The 17,792-nt window shown below is 40.5% G+C and overlaps 1 protein-coding gene across 1 annotated transcript; it reads right to left on the reverse strand.

Moving 5' to 3' along the window:
• Positions 1-370: 370 nt before the first annotated feature.
• On the reverse strand, positions 371-17,074 carry LOC101392647 (zinc finger protein 350-like). Its single transcript, XM_087422061.1, has 5 exons — positions 16,970-17,074; positions 11,803-12,008; positions 6,009-6,159; positions 4,707-4,802; positions 371-1,958 (listed from the first exon to the last, which is right to left on the reverse strand). Exons 2-5 carry the CDS (start codon positions 11,815-11,817, stop codon positions 607-609), a joined length of 1,614 nt encoding a protein of 537 aa, XP_087278187.1. The 5' UTR covers positions 11,818-12,008; positions 16,970-17,074; the 3' UTR covers positions 371-606.
• Between the last annotated feature and the right edge of the window lie 718 nt (positions 17,075-17,792).

Here is a 17,792-nt window from a genome sequence, read left to right on the forward strand (position 1 = left end):
TAATCCAACTACCTCAACGCTCTCCTCAAGAAACCATGGGCTTTCTCTGTTTTGGTCACCACTGTATCCTCAGCTCCTGGAACAGGATCCAGCACAAGGAAGTATTTGACAAACAGTAAATGAACGAATTGATTCAACCTAAACATGTTGTTTCATAAGTCCCTCTCCATAATACAAACTTCTAAGAGTTATGGTAGCCATCACGGTTTTCAATTAATGCTTCACCCTGGCCTGGGGAAAGTGAATTGATATATACATGACTTACATCCCACCAATCCAATAGTAGCCCTTTCCGGGTTTTTCATTCAAAGCAACATTCCAGATACAAATTATCTTATGTTTTAAAAATTCATCTACTTATTTCTTCCACTTAGTTGGACCAAGATTCTTTTATTCTTTTAGTTGACACACTAGAGCAACTGATGTGTTTGTGTTTGGGTTAACATTGGATTATGCCTCTGTATCAACGCATATATTGAATAGGATATTAGGCATTCCCGGTCTCAGCATTTATACAGTTTCTCTCAGTATATACTTTTCAGCCATAATATGAGCTAGAAATTTTTGCTCAACCCTTTTCCACACAGAATGTCTCCTGAGTTTTTTCTACTGGTTTTCTGTAACATAAAATAAGACATAATTGATCTCTGAAGGCACAACCACATTCACTGCATTCATAAGGTTTCTCTCCTGTGCAAATCCTTCTGAGGGGGCACATCTAGCCACAGGCTGTCCCACTATGACTACATTCCTATCTGCTAGGAGCCCACTGATGTTTAAGGATGTCTGAGGGGCTACAGAAGGCACGTGCATAGTCACCGAATTAACAAGGTCTTTCTCCTGCAGGACAACACTAGTCTGTGATGAGCTGTGATTCTCTGAGGGAGGATTTTCCACCTTGACTGAATCTCCACGTTTCTCTCTTGTGTGTATTCTCTTATGTTTAACAAGGCAAGACATGTAAGCAAAAGCTTTCCCACATTCATTGCAGATATAGGGTCTCTCTCCTGTATGAGTTCTTTGATGGACAATGAGCTTTTGCTTCGTAGTGAAGGCTTTCCCACAGTCACTGCATTCAAAGGGTTTCTCTCCTGTGTGAATTCTCTGATGTTTAATGAGACCCGACTTTTGGGAACAGGATTTTCCACATTCACTGCACACAAAGGGAGTCTTTCCTGTGTGAAATCTCTGATGTGCTATGAGGCATGTCTTCTGGATGAAGCCTTTTCCACATTCATTGCATATATAAGGTTTCTCACCTGTATGAATTCGCTGATGTACAATGAGATTTCCCTTCTGGATGAAACCTTTCCCACATTCACCGCACATAAAGGGTTTCTCTCCTGTATGTGTTTTCTGATGTACGTTAAGCCGTGATTTCTTGAGAAAGGCTTTGCCACACTCAGGGCATTCATAAGGTTTTTCTCCTGTATGCGTTCTCTGGTGTTCAGTGAGCATGAACTTTCTGGAGAATGCCTTCCCACACAGACTACATTGATGGGGTTTCTCTCCTGTATGAATGATCTGATGATCAGTGAGCCAAGACTTCTTGATAAAGGCTTTCCCACATTCACCGCATACATGAGGCTTCTCTATTTTTTGAGGTTTCTGATTCCTGGTGAATTGGGACTCAGTGCCTATGAGTTTTCGGCTTTCAGGGAATTTAGTGTCAGTATGAAATTGTTCACTGTTAGCATGGAGAAAGGATTTCCCATCTCCACTAAGCTCAGCAGGGTTCCTTATTTCACAGCTTCTGCTCTGATTAAGTAAAGTTAAATTTGATTTCATACTTTGTCCATGTAAGTCAAATGTGTCATGATCTTGCCTTAACCCAAAATGTGTTCTGTTCTGATGAACAGAATTTTTAAAGGTGTTACGTTCATTCCATTGTTCCAGTCTATTCTCCAGGCTTTCACTCTGTAAGTGTTCTGGCAGATGATCATCAACTTCCCAGATTTCTAGAAAAGAAAAGAACAATGAATTCATCCATCATCTTTATTTGGAAGAAAAGTAGTTTAAAAAATACCTTGATGTGAGGTATCTTTTTAGTGATGACTCTATGAAATGAGTGTAAATAAAACTTCATATTTAATGTTCCCTGCACATTGGAAAAAACAATAATATAAACAAACCAAAAGGAAAAAGTAGTTAGTGTAAAAACAAGGTTGGATAATTCACAATGAATAAATACAGATTTGGCTGCTTTCTAAACAAGGTCTTGCAAAACATGTAGAGACTGTAAAATACAAGCAATTTACTGTGAGCAGCAGACCACGGGTTGGAGGGCCACCTCTTCCAAACTGGTGAGGGACACACTCATTCAGTGCACACATCCTTACTGATGACCACGTGTACCAGGCATCGTGGTGGCATTGGGGACACACAAGTGGATTCCTTATGTTCACAGAGCCTGCATTGCAGTTTGGTAAAACCACTTAAAGGGCAAAGATGGCACAAGGAAAACAGGTTGTGAAAACTGGTGGGAAGGAGCCATGGAGAGCGGGGAGAGAGACAGGAAACCAAGTTACATTGTGGAGGAAGCCCGGCCTCGCTGGTGGATTCGCTGCTGTGGTTGGCATGGGGAACTAAAGATACTGACACAGCTCCAAGCATATCTAACTTATACTCTCCAAAACAGAACTCCTGACTTCCCACCCCAAATCTCCTTCTCCACATATCATCTCCTTCACAGTAAATGACAACTCTACTCTTTTCATTAACCATGACAAACTTCTCGGCATCACCCATCATCTGTTTCTCGTGCTCACACACGGTATCTTCTTCAATGATAAACCCTGCCTGCCCTCCTTATAGATATACCCAGAACTGGACCAACCCCACCCCTCCACCCAGGTTGAAGGCAACATTCTCTCTTCCATCAGGTTTTGCAATAGCCTCTTACGTGGCTTTCCTACTTGCATCCCTACCCCCTCCTGTCTACTTTCTACACAGTACCCAAAGGGATTCTTAGAAAATGCAAGTTATTTCATGTCATTCCAATACTCCAGGCCTCATGTTTTCTCATCTTATTAGGAGTAAAATCCTGATTCCCTGAAATGGATTACATGACCGGCCTTACTCTCCCCTCCCCCTGCTGCTACTGCCTCTTTGGTCTTATATCTAATTATGTTCCTGACAGCACTCTGAGCTCTATCCACACAGGATCTTTAATGTTTCTCAGACACATTCATGCCTTGGTCTTTGAAACTGGCGATCCTTTCTACTTGGAACACTCCTAACTCAGCAGCTGACTGAGTTTCCAGAAAGAGCAGCCCCAGCCCCAGCACCTACTGTTCCATTATGCTGACTAAATTTTTATCCCAGCACTTTTCACTCCCTAGATAAAGTATTTCTTTATTTTGATTAATTTTTTGACTCCTTCTCTTAGAATGAAAGCTCTTGGTCTATTTGTATGCTTTTTCTCACTGCTCTTACCTTCTAGCATACACTTGGCTATCAAAAAATTAATTTTTAAAGGAATAAATCAAGGAAGCAATCACATATGGAACACATTGGGGAGAGTTTAGGAAAGAAGATGGAAATCTATCTCTTTGTGAGCAAGATGATATATCATGGAGATCACGGAAAGAAGAAGAATTTTAATGACATATGACAGGTAATGGAGTTAACTGAGACTTAATGTCACCAGAATACGATGGGAAGAAAAACAAAAATTTTAGAGAAATGAATACAATGGTAATGTCTACGATGAACGAGAAGAAAGTTCAAAATGAGTAAATACGCAAAGGTAGTAAATCGAAGTAGGCATGAGTTATGATCTGGTTTAGGCTGGAACTGAGAATGTAGGATGTTAAAAATATCCTTCCTAGTTAAAAATTCTTCAGGAACAGCAGACTGCTTTAAAGAAGGAAGCTCTGCAGGTAGGAACATTTGAGGTAATGCCTGGATGGCCAGGATGTAAGATGCACAGGAGTAAAGGAGAACCTAAACTTACAGGGGTTTTCTAGGGAAGAAGATGAGTCTAGTTCCTTGAAGTTACTGGGAACTCAGGAGAGTTGCCATCAAGATGAGTAAATTATATGGAACTAAAGGCTGTGGTGGATCACACTGGGGAGATGTCAATTTGCGAGTCTTCCCCAGTGAACAGAAGGAGCTTAGCTTATTAGAAGGAAGAAAACTTTGAAGGGTTAGGAGATCATTTGAGAAAATGGAAAACAGAACCTTTGGAGAAGCTCAGAGTGGGGAAAAGAGAACCTAAGAGAAAAAGAGAATCAGACAAAGGCACAGTGAAGACCAGTTTCCTTTGGGGACACAGCATCCAAGATGGGGTGGAGGTAAGGAAGGGAAATCAACATTAGCAATGGGGCAGAAACACGTAGTAGTCAGAAAACAGTGAGGAATTCAAAGTTTCCTCTCTGGAGAGAGGCCTTGGAAGGTGAAATTTCATAGCAAGGAGATGGAATAATATGAAGAAGAAGGGAAAGATTTGAGAATCCTAGGAAGAAAACTATGCAAACAAACAAAAAATCAAGATGCAGATAAAATAAATGAGTAACAGATCCCAGAAGAGATAAAGGGATATATTTTTCTCCAAACTCCTACAAAGAAAAAGAGGTCTCACATGGGGAGAGACATGCATGGAGGCTCTGTTTACCTATCCTTTAACACCCTTCACCACTGTGACTCTTCTCTGAATGACTAGAATGTGATTTCCACAGCCTGCTCTTGCGGGTTCTCTCACTCACCTGAATGGGTTCCACAGTGGATTTCATCTTCCATTATCCATGGTGGTTCTCCTTGAACCAACTTGGAGAGTGTGTCTGGTCTGCTGGCTTGATAACCTGCGCATGGGAAATGACGGAAGAGTTAGACACACTGAATTGGACATAGGGTCTGTGAAGACCACAGAATGTTGGACTTGAGGACAAAATAATTTTCACATTATAAAGGAAAAACACACCCCTCTACCTGTCTCCTCTACTGTCAATACTCTACTACACTACTTCACTTCTGACACTAGATATGTGGGTTTTCCACACATCAGTGAATTCTGCGACACCAGCAGGCACTCACTGGGTGTCCTACAATTTAACTCAATTCTGACACTATCTGCCTGGCGCTAGCATCAGATATGGCAGCTTAGGGGTTCACTCCCACAAAACTGCCTCCCTCGACTTCAGACTCCAATTGCAAGGCCAGGTTGTTTCCTGGGCTTCTGATAGACCATGTATAGATCAGAGGTTCCCATGACTACCTTTCTTGGGTTCAATTAATTTGCTAGAGCCTCTCACAGAACTTGGGAAAACAGTTTACTTACTAGATTACCAGTCTATTATAAAAGGATACAACTCAGGAACAGACAGATGGAAGAGATATACAGTACGAGGTATGTGGAAGGGACACAGAGCCTCCATGCTCTCTCTGAGTCCACCTTTCTCCCAGCACCTCCACGTGTTCACCAATTCGAAAACTCTCTGAACCTGTCCTTTTGGTTTTTATGGAGGCTTCATTAAGTAAGCACGATTGATCAAATCATTAGCCTTTGGTGATTGATTCAGCCTCCTGCCTCTCTCTCCTCCCCAGGATGGGGGTGGGACTGAAAGTTCCAACCCTCTAAGCATGGTTAGCTCCCCTGGCAACCAGCTCCATCCTTAGGTTATCTAGTAGCTTTCCAAAAATCACCTCAGTAACATAAACTCAGATGTGGTTCAAAGTGTCTTGTTACATGAATAACAAAAGACACACATTTCACCTTTATCCTCTTATAACTTAGAAAACTCCAAGGATTTTAGGAGCTCTGTACCAGAATTGAGGATGAAGACCAAATATGTATACTTCTTAATATAAATCACAATATCACACATATCTACAAAGTAAACACTTCTATCTCAGGAGAAGGGAGAATATACCCATTTCTCTGGGGCCAGAGAGAAGACTGAGAATCTACCTCTTCAGAGCACCACAGACACTCCAGAGCTTTCAGAAGCTGAAAATGGAAAGGCCACTGACTGGGGACCCTCTGAGTGACATGAGGGAGCTGTCCTCACCCACTGACACCAGGTTGCTGTAGTTCTCCAACATCACGTCCCGGTACAGATCCTTCTGAGCAGGGGCCAGGAGCTGCCACTCCTCCCTGGTGAAGTCCACAGCCACATCGTCAAATGTCAGGGATTCAGTGTTGTTTAATGAAGTGATGTCCTTTTGATGATATGGAAGAAATGTTAAAGGTTTTCTGATCATTTCCACTTTATCGGCTGTATCTATATATCTAGTGGGTTGTTTGTTTTTAATGCACTATGGAAAAAGCAAAAGCCTAATAAAATATTAGGATACGACTAATTGTACTCGTGTAGTCAGTCATCCATCCATTCATCCAATTAGAAGTTTCTATAATGTGTAAGAGTTAAATCTTCTTGTTAACCTAGAACACCACATTCATATATATATGACAGACATAGATGCCAATGACATCAGGATGACTGAATCTTCATAGCCAATCAATCAGAAGAATCTTCTGTGAAGAGATTCAAGATACCAGAGTTATCAGAAACTACATGTTTAATAAGAATGTTTAATATATTAAAAGGAATAAAAGAAACTATCAAAAATGGTTAAAGAAATATGAAATATATATATATATATATGCACACAAACATATACTAAAAGAGAGGTTATCAGCATATTAGATACATAAAGGGAAGAACTTGTTTCTACACTACTACTCACAACACTTGTGATGTGTGGGTTTTTTCATATCAAGCAACTTTTGGTGGACTGACTGGATATCCTACAACTTAACTCAATTCTGACACTAACTGCCTGGACAAAGACCCCACAGGTTAAGGGCTCAGTCCCACAAGACTGCCCCCACTTCAGATGCCAATTGCGAAGTCCAGGTTGTTACCTGTATTTCTGACCAACTGGCCATAAATTAGAGGTTCCCATGATCCCCTCCTCAGGTTCGATTAATTTGCTAGATCAGTTCACAGAACTCAGAGAAACATTTACTTAAGTTTACCCGTTTATTAAAGGACATGATAAAGGATACAGATGAACAGCCAGACGAAGAGATACATAGGGCAAGGTCTAGGAGGGTCCCGAGCACATGAGCTTCTGTCCCCGTGGAGTTGGGGTGCATCATTCTCCTGGTACGTGGATATGTTCACCAACCTGGAAGCTCTCTGAACCTCAGACTACTGGGATTTTATGGAGGCTTCATCACATAGGCATGACCCATCATTAACTCCATTTCCAGCTCCTCCCTGCTCTCTGAAGAATGGGTGGTAGGGCTTAAAGTGCCAAGCTTCTAATAATGGCTTGGTCTTGCTGGTGACCAGCTCCCATCCAGGAGCCCACCAACAGTCACCTCATTAGAACAAAACACACCGTTATCACCCAGGAAATTCCAAGGAATTTAGGAGCTCAGTGTCAGGGATGGGGTCAAAAACCAAATATTAGAACAAGAAATGCTCCTAGTGCTCTTATCGCTTAGGAAATCACAGAGGTTTAGGAGCTCTGTGCCAGGAACTGGAGGCAGAGACCAACATATATATTTTCCATTATTTCAAAAAAACTAATATAAGACTTAAATGTTAAATTAAAAAAAGCCCTATAGAATATATTTATGACATAAATTAAATGCCAGAAATGAAAACATTGATAGTTTGGTGACAAAAGTTTTAATCAAAAATTAAAACTTCCATATGGAAAGAACCAAGTGACAGTCTGGAGAAAAATATTTGCAACATATAAAGAAATGATCAATATACAGCGGATATACACAACTCCTATAAATCAGTAAGACAAAACAGATTTTTTTAATGAGCAAGGATAACGACAGGTATTTCAGAGAACAAATAATCTAACTGACTAAGAAAGACACAGGAAAGATCTCAAATGCACCAGAAATTAGAAGGATGCAAAAGAAAGCAAGACAAAAGAATATCTGACCACCTGAAACGAACATGTCAATTATATCTCAATAAAAAAAGAATATTTGCCTATTTGTATTGCTGACAGTTATGAAATTTGCTATCATCATCATAACAAATATTAGAGATCAGGGACACCGAACACTCTTACATAGTACGTACTATGAGCCAGGTACTCTTTTAGATGCTTTCTATGGATTAACTCATTTTATCCACACAAGACCCTATGAGGTAGGTCCCATTATCATCTTTCCGTTTTACAGATGAGAATATTCAGATATAGAATAGCTAATGATGTGTGCAAGGTCACAGAGCTAGCAAGTGGCTCAGAGGCAACACTTTTAGACATTATGTTACAATGGCCACAAACTAGAATGGTCACTCTGGACAGCAATCAGACATATTCATTAAAATGTGAGATGAGCACACCCAGCAACTGACTTCTCTGTAGCCACCTTCAAAAACACTCATACAACTTCATAAAAAGGGCTTAACAAGGATTTGTACTGTTGCATGGTTTGTAATAATAAAATTACCTAAATGTTCATCAACAGGAGAATAGCTAACACACTGCACACATCACTTAAGAGGAAAGTACAGCGGGTCAAAAAGAAAAAGGTAGATTGGTATGTACTAACAGGAACCAATGCAAAGACACTTAAAAGGGAAAAAACAAGAACAATAAATATTATCAGTATGATTCTTCTTAAAATAACAAAAATAGGGCTGATCTGGTGGCATAGCAGTTAAGTGCGCACGCTCCACTGCGGCAGCCCAGGGTTCGGATCCAGGGTGCACACGAACGCACTGCTCATCAAGCCATGCTGTGTTGGCGTCCCATATAAAGTAGAAGAAGATGGGCACAGATGTTAGCCCAGGGCCAAGCTTCCTCAGCAAAAAGAGGAGGATTGGCAGATGTTAGCTCAGGGCTAATCTTCCTCACCAAAAAAAATAAATAAATAACAAAAATAACAACAAAAACTATGTCTACACAGAAAACAGTATAGAAGATATAGATTAAACTGATAACCCTCATTCCTTCAGGAAGAAGGATCACATAAGAGTGTATTGGTCAGGGCCGGCCCTGTGGCTTGGTGGTTAAGTGTGCGCGCTGCGATGCTGGTGGCCCGGGTTCGGATCCCGGGTGCGCATCGAGGCACCACTTCTCCGGCCATCCTGAGGCCGAGTCCCGCATACAGCAACTAGAAGGATGTGCAGCTACGACATACAACTATCCACTGGGGCTTTGGGGGGAAAAAAAATAAAATAAATAAAATCTTTAAAAAAAAGAGTGTATTGGTCAAAGAGTCTTGGACTTTATCAATGCTGCTTAGGTTTTTTTACATTGAATATATTTATTCTTTTTTTAAATATGCTTTTTTACTTTTCATTTTAGATAATTATAGATTATCATATGCAGTTGTAAGAAATAATGCACAGAGAACACACAGACCCTTCACACAGTTTCCCCTGGTGGTAAAATCTTGCATAACTTAGTACAATAGCACAGCCAGGAAACTGACACCGATACAAACCTTATTCACATTTTATAAACCAATGTTACTGCAATAAACAAAAAATTAAATAAATAAATAAATAAAAGATTACATGCACTCATTTCTGTGGGTCTCTGTTTACTTAACTCGATGCAATCTTATTACATGTGTAGGTTCCTGTGGTCATCGCCAGTAAGACACAGCACAGCTCCATTACAAAGACCCCTCACCAGACCCTTGACAGCCACAGCCATATTCTTCTACCCCCATGCTCAACCCTTGGCAACCACTAATTCACTTAAATTTCAAAAAGCTACAAACTGTATGATTCCATGTACATAACATTCTTGAGATGACAAATCTATAGAGATAGAGAATATATTTTTTCAAGTTACAGACAACCAACTCCCCCCATAAAAGAGAACATACATTTGATTATTGTTCCTTCATCATTTTTTAGATTAAATACTTGGTTCTCTCCCAACCTCCAGTGACAAATGCATTTTAGTTTTTTCAAGTATCACTATGAACTGATGCAATTTTATAGTTAATGTTTTTCAATCAATTGCAGTCACTGGTCTTTGGATGCTCAAAATGGACCATCTTAGGCCAAAGGAGAGTCCCTTCAAGTTGGCTGCTAAGTTTTCAGAATATGATTCCATTCATGTAAAAAATATCATAACAGATGTATATGTTTTCATCTACAAATACATACATACACTCATACTTTCCTCAAAACACATATAGACATAGATCCACACACAGACACCATAACAGGAAATAAACATTACTAAATATTTACAAAAGAGAATTAAGAAGAAAGTGTATGAAGAAACTTATTTTTTGGTATGTGTACTTTGTTATGATTCCAGTCTTTAAATATATCCTTTAGTCAGTTGCGTAATTAATAAAAATAAAGGCAATATAAGAAAAAGTAGATAAGAATTTGGATTTGCACATGGATACCAAGAGTTAGTCATATTGCAGAGTGTGAGGAAACATTCCCTATAGAACTGCTCTCACTTCAGACACCAGCTGTAAGCTCAGGGGTCCCCAGGATCACCCTCACTTCAGAAGAGCAGGCTACAAAATCCAGGGTCCCCATGACACCCTCCGGAGCAATAACTAACTAGAACGACTCACACAACTAAGGAAAGTGCTACACTTATAATGAAAATTTTATTAAAGAGGAAGGGTATAAATTAAAATCAGCCAATGAGAGAGATGCATATGGCAGAGTCTAGGAGGGCACAAACATAAAGCTCTCCCTGTGGCGTCCTGGATGGTGTTACCTCCTCCCAACCATGACATGTGACAATATGCAGATTAGTGCCAACCAGGGAAGCTAACCTAAGCCTTGGTTGTGCAGAGTTTTTATTGGGGCTTGATGAACTATTGCCCGCATGACTAAACTTCAGTCTCCAGCCCCTTCTGGAAGTTGGGTTAATAACTCTGGCTGCCACTTAGGGTTGGCAGTGATACAGCATGGCCCAAAGCCGCCATCATAAATCACATTTTAGATTGTCCAGTGGTCCAAGCCCCCAGGCAAACAAAGACACTTCTATCAGGCAGGACATGCCAGGGGCCTAGAGATCACCCCCCAGTAGCCAACAGCAAAGGCCAGATCTCTCTTTACATAAGGTCACTTCTTCACTACACAATGAGGAAAGACTGCATTTTCTAAGACAAGGGGAAGGTCTAAAGCAAATCCTGTAAATTCCACCAACCCAAGTCCTTCCCAGACAACAGTACTTTCAACTCTCCACTTTCAAGTCTGTATTCACACACCAGTTCAGCTACCTGTTCACTGAGAACCATTTGAAAGCCCTGCAATCCTTCCAATTTTCTAGGATGTTTAGGTTTTATTTCTGGATAAATCCAGACCACCACAAGGTTGAAATTAACTTGCATTGGTCCCATTCTCACTGAGTTCAATTAGTCTATTCCTACAGGGAATGAGTAATCCTTTAAGAAACAGCCACAGGGAATCCGCTTCTGCATTATAAGGAGGCTGCTGGTCAGGACACCACCCACCACATCATGTCTAGAAAGAACCATGATAAACGTTTCCCAGGACGTAATCTGCTTTCTCCTCAAAACCAGTATGTACCATGTAAATTACGATTCTCTTGTGGTGCTGGCTGTCAGAGAGATTAGATGCAAGTGGACAGCTGATATAACCCACAGGACCCTCTAGTCATGCATTATATCCCAAAATTAGCAATTGGGGTCAATCTTATGAACTATATTCCTCATCCCACTTTGCCTGGTGTTGAGTTTAAAAACTAACTTTATTGCTCCCCAGATCCTGCTTCTTGAAATTTATACTTTTCAGATTAATGGAAGTGATTTTTCACAGGCCTCTACAAATCCACTAGAGGACAAAGGAAAGAATAAAACAATGCAAAAGTCACCTGGGCCTGGATCATTTTCTCCTCTTCTCTGAAAACAGCTGGCAATGGGGAGGCTCTGTCTTTGTGTCTTCCGGATCTGCTCTAAATTTCTGTTCAGAAATCTCAGTCCTCGGTCAAGTGTGTCCCAAGAAATACTGACACCGAATCCTGTAACTTCTTCCTCCTTCGCATGATTCTTTTGCTCCTGCGGAGTCAGGACCTGTGGGCTGAGGAGAAAATTCAATCTGAGTGGTGCATTTCCTCTGGGCCCAGATGCCTCACTGTTTCTGAGCCCTCACCTTAACATAACACCTGCAATATTGATAAGTGTACCTTAAGAAGATATTATTCTTCTGGCCAATAAAGCCTAAGGTTCTGAATGTGGTGGAGGTATTCCTTTACTCTATAAAGTTTAAGTAGGGTGACTGTCAAAGATGACCAGAGAAATGAGATCCACCACAGCACCATGCCTCAGGAGCAGGTGAATCTCAGGCAGATGAACTATACCAAACAGACCATAAGGAAGGAGAGGATCTGGGCACTATTTTCCTTTAAACCATGTGTGCCCACGTACCTCTTCAAATGTTTTTATACACCCCATGAGGACACACATTTCAGTTTGAAAACCAATGAACTGGGCAAATCAGAAGCACTGTCTTCATAAGCAATAATGATAATATCTTAGGAGGTTTTAAATACACAAAAAACAAGAGGACACAATATTGTAGATAAACTGGAAGGCGGTAAATGAAGTTGAAGTGCTCTAAGATCTCTGTGTTGTTGGAGAAGAATGTAAAAGTACTAATTAACAAAAGAATTTGAGAAAGAAAGGTTCCATGCTGTATGGAATCTTTAGTGTCACGATGACTAACAATTGTCTTAAAGTACATAATTTCCATGCTAATGGAAGGCAGAAATATAATAGTAAGAAATTCAGCCAAAACAAGGCAAAAAAAGAGAATAAGGAACAGAGAACAAGTGGGACAAATATCACGCACTTAGATGACTTTTAAAACAAAACACACTAAGAATTATAGTAAGTATAAACAGAACAAGGATTCTAGTTAATTACCTTAAATACAAATGCTTCAAAACTGTGAGACTGGATTAAAATTTAAAACTCAATAACACACTATTATAGGTGACATGTCTGAAATATAATGATATGGAAAGCTTGAGAATAAAAAGTTAGAAAAAGATATACCATGGGAAGAGTAACCATAAATAATCTGGTATAACTATATACTCAGAAAAAATGGACCAGAAAACCCAAAAATTACTACAGAGAAAGAGAAACAAAGCTAACTGGTAAGAAGTTGAATTCACCACATTATAAAAATTTGCAATTTCTGTGCACCTAACAATATAGCATTGAAATGTATATAGCAAAAATGGACCAAAACACAAGAAGAAATAAACAAATGCAGACTAATAGAAGACTTCAACACACCTCTCCCTGTAACTGACAGGACAAACAGGCCATCGATAAACAAAATAAAATTTATAAACAATATAATTTTGAAGAATATCAAAAATATTTGATAAGTAGGAAGAAATACTGAGAGAAATTTTAACAGACTTAAATAAATGGAAAGACAGTCTATGAAGATTACTCAGAAAACCAAACATTTTAAAGTGTCATGTCTCCAAAATATGTATATAGATCCAATGAAATCCCGATCAAAATCCTAAACTGAAAGCTATATACATCTTTAAAAAAAAACTTTGGAAGACTTGCTCAATCAGTTATGAGGACTTAAAGTTACACTAATGATGACAGCACAATATTAGTACAATAATAGACAAATAGGACAAAGGAACAAAATTAAATGCCTATAAACAGACTCATAGATATAAAAACTTGATGACAAAGGCAGCACTTCAGAGAAGAGGGTAAGGATGTCTTTTTAATAAATGGGGCTGGGACAATCAGATTTCCATGCTGGGGGTGGAGAGACGGGGAGAAGAAGGTTGAATCCACCTCACAAAACAAACAAAAATCATTTTGGGGGTCAACTGTCAATCTCACTGGGAGAGGCAAATCGATAAAACTTTAAGAAGATAATACAGGAGAATCTCTCAATGATATTAGTGTAGGGGAAGATATTTTAAACATACCACATACAGCACATTATAAAGCAAATTATATTCTGCTGGAGGAAGGGTAAATGGTACAACCACACTGGAAAACATTTTGGCATCATCTATTTAAATTGAAGCTATACACACCCTAAGACACAGCAATTTCACTCTGAGGTATACATCTAAGCTATTTATCCTCCACTCCCAAAAAAATAAGGGCACATTTGAACCAGAAGATATGGACAAGAATTTTCATAGCAGCATTATCCATAACAATACAAGTTTAACTGCAAAGAATACAAGTTTAATTAATAGTAGGAAAAACTGCCATACACTCAAACAATGGAATGCTATCGTGAAACTACTACCTTGGCCCAGCTTGCAAGCTAAGAAGTTGTTAAAGGATGGTGAAACAAAAACAAAGAAGCAGGGGCCGGCCCAGTAGCCTAGTGGTTAAGTTCAGTGCACACAGTTTCAGCGGCCCCAGTCCAGTTCCCCTACACCACTCGTCAGCAGCCATGCTGCGGGGGCGACCCACATACAAAATAGAGGAAGACTGGCACGGATGTCAGCTCAGGCTGAATCTTCCTCAAGCAAAAAGAGGAAGATTGGTGATAGACGTTAGCTCAGGGTGAACCTTCCTCAGCAAAAAACCCACAAAAAACAAAGCATATGTGAGAGACCCTCTGTGGCCTGCAATTCCTAAAATATTTACTCAGTAAACATTATAGACTAAGTCTGCCTGACCCTTGCTACAGAGCAAAAAAAAAGACACCTATATAAAGAGACCTATGTGCAAAAACATCAATGATTCTTACAAATACTGAGCAAAAGAAGCCTGACATAAAAAAATGCATGATCTACAATTACATTGATACACAGTTCAAAACAGGCACAACTAAATAAAATATAATGATTAAGAATGATTAATTATATGATAAAACTATAAAGAACAGCCTTAAAGCACTTTGTATCGAGAGCAGGATAGTAATTACCTTTGAGTGTGATGATGTGATACAATTGGGAAAAGACTCACAGAGCACCATTGGGGGGTTGGCAATGTCCTGTTTCTTGACCTGGGCAACGACTATTTAGAGATATATTGCTTTTATACTGATGAACTTGTAGATCTTTTAAATTAACAAAAAAATGGAAGAGCTCAACAATACCAAAAGCTTGCTCTTTAAAAACATCGATAAAATATAGGCATTTGTTGTGAGACAGATCAAAAGAAAACTGGTGCAAATAAAGAATATAAGGAATTAATGGGACACATAAATCAGACAAAACAAACATTTTTTTGGTCTTGAAAGAATACCATGAATGTTTTTATGTTATTAAGTTTGAAATCCTGGAAGAATTTATAATTCTATGATCCTAACCTCCTAGGAACTGTTAACTCCAGACAATACAGCAGATGAATTTTACGGGTGGGCAACAAGACAAAGATGTCCACTAACACCCCACTTTTCAGCTTTGTATTGCAGAGGTGAACCAAAGCACTGACATCAGAATAAGTTACAAATATTAGAAAATAGGGCAGAAAATTAAGGTTATATTCAGACAATATCATCATCAACATGGAAAAAAGAGATTCAAAGAATTCCTTATTTAAGAGAGAAAACGCTCCCCCAGAAACCAATGTGAAAGATGACATGAGTGGAGCCATGTTAAAATAGAGCCGGAGCAGCCATTTCAGAGGCATTGCCTTGCACATCTTGTTTTCTTTATCTTCCAAACTGGACCAAACCACCAACATTCCAAGAAGTGAGTAAGAACAAGAATATGCTATTTGTAAGGACTGATGAAATTGGACTTTGCTGATGACTGAATCTCAAGCCAACCTGTGAAGTAGAAACCTAGCCTTACCTCATCTAGCACCAATGAGCTCTTATTCCTTAATACAACTTACCTCATCCTCCCTTTTTCCCATAAAAACCCTGAGCCCCTCTCCTGTAATCGGGACACTATTTGCATTTCTATCTGAATCTGTGCTCCCTGAACTGCAATTCTTTGATCCCAAATAAACACTTTGCCTCTTAAACGGGTTTCAGTTTTTGTAGGTTGACACCACTAAGCAGATTTTCACATATATAGCTGGCTAGAACTGCACCATACACCTAAGCTCATTACACAGAAATTCAATCACTAGCAGTGGGAACTGGAACCATCATGACTGACTAAGACCAACCAGAACTTACTAATAAACTGGGATATGGGTCACTTTGCCAGAAGCATGGATACTAAGCAAACCGGAGATTCTGTTAACAAAGTGTGAATGTACATTAGGCAAATAAGCAACAGTGTGCTATGCTATATATTAAGAGGTGAGTGCAGGCGTTGGCAAACATTTCCTGCAAAGGGGTAAATATTATACATGTTCGACTTTGAGAGTTAAGGTCTCTGCCACAAGGGCTTAATTCTGCCTTGGCAGGGCGAAAGCAGCCATAGATGATACTACATAACAGATGGGCGTGGCTGGATTAGTCCCTTGGTCTGCAGTTAGTCAATCCCTGATAAAAGGCTAAAAAACAGATGATTTCCAACTACTGCCCTGGGCTGTACCGTCTGCTGTCCCAACGGCCGACGTGGGAACCTATGCGGCCACAGCTTCAGCCCTCACAGCCTCTCTGTACTGCGGTACACTGATCACACACCGCCTTATTAACCTGGAACTTGGACCAGACACGCCCATATGATGACCATCCGCCCCCGCCCCAACATCACTGCGCCCCACATTAAATCCCAAATCTAAACCAGACACTGCGATCATGGTAAATACCACCTGCATCCTTTACAAACAGAGAGCTCCGCAAAGACCCCATACTCTGCCGGTCGGGACACGGTCGTTGATCTCTACAGACCCTTAATCGTTTTAATGAGCCCCTCTCTCCCGCAAGGTACCCCAACCACAGACAAGGCGTCACAGACTCCCCACTGGTTCCTCTCAAATACCTCCACCTCGCGCTCCCCCCACCCGACCCCCGCCAATAATTTCACAGGTCCACCCTACACCATTTCCACCTCGTAGACGTCACGTCCCCCTGTGAGAGACAAACCTGCCAGAGGACAAAACAAAAACCTTCAAGGGACAAACCACACTGACCTAATTTTCTCCAGACCCACAAGCGGAGTCCAAACGCAACACTTCCGCGAACCGCTTCCACATCTGAACGCGTCGCTCAGATTTTTCGTTCGCCTACGGCGGCCGAAGAGGGTCTGAGACGTTTGCAAGAGCAAGGACAAGTGGATTTCCGGCATGGCCTTCGGAGGCAATATGTCCGCGCCCAGCTCGCCATCACACGGGGGCGGCCATGTTGGGATGCCTGCCGTACAGAAGGCAGAGGGGCGCTTCTGGAGCCGGTAGCTAGGGATGGCGGGCAGGTGAGAAGACGCTGAAATTATCTCATTTCCCAGCCCTTCGACTCTTACGGAAAATGGGTCGATTTTCAGAGACTCGAGCTTCGCGAGGCATATATGGAGCGAGTAAAATTGCGTGCGGAGGGGTGGGCAGAAAAGTAATACTGCCGCCGCCTTTATTTTACATTCTTTATTTATTTATTTATTTTTTAAAAAAAAGAGGTTTCGAAACGGACAAGTAGGCGTCAGGTGTCGGTATGGCAGCAGAGAACGACCTCCTGCAAAGAGAAAAGGTAACACATCCGGTAAACGGACACCCACGGAAAGCTTCTGGAGGAAAATTGCTTGCAGGAAGCGGTTTTTAAGAACAGAAAAAGATTCCGAGAAACTGGTACAGTGTGAGGCTGGTTCAAGGGGGAAAGAGCGGCTGGGACGAGCCTAAGTTTTGATTGGGATTGGGAGAAATTGAGAGAAGTTTTGATTTAGATTGGGGGAAAGGCCACTAAAAGTGAGGCCAGCAAAGGTCTGGAGCCAGAAAGGCACAACCGGAATTGAGAGTCCAAAAATAT

Source organism: Ceratotherium simum, chromosome 33 (genome assembly GCF_057802395.1).
Source record: "Ceratotherium simum simum isolate JZ-2026a chromosome 33, ASM5780239v1, whole genome shotgun sequence".
In the NCBI taxonomy this organism is placed as follows: Eukaryota; Metazoa; Chordata; class Mammalia; order Perissodactyla; family Rhinocerotidae; genus Ceratotherium; species Ceratotherium simum.

Excerpts from the sequence above, each read along its gene's own strand:
- LOC101392647 (XM_087422061.1), bottom strand. Across the intron at positions 4,803-6,008 it reads CAGCAACCTGGTGTCAGTGG|GTTATCAAGCCAGCAGACCA; the intron begins GTGAGGACAGCT and ends TCCCATGCGCAG. Across the intron at positions 1,959-4,706 it reads CCACTGTGGAACCCATTCAG|AAATCTGGGAAGTTGATGAT; the intron begins GTGAGTGAGAGA and ends TTTCTTTTCTAG.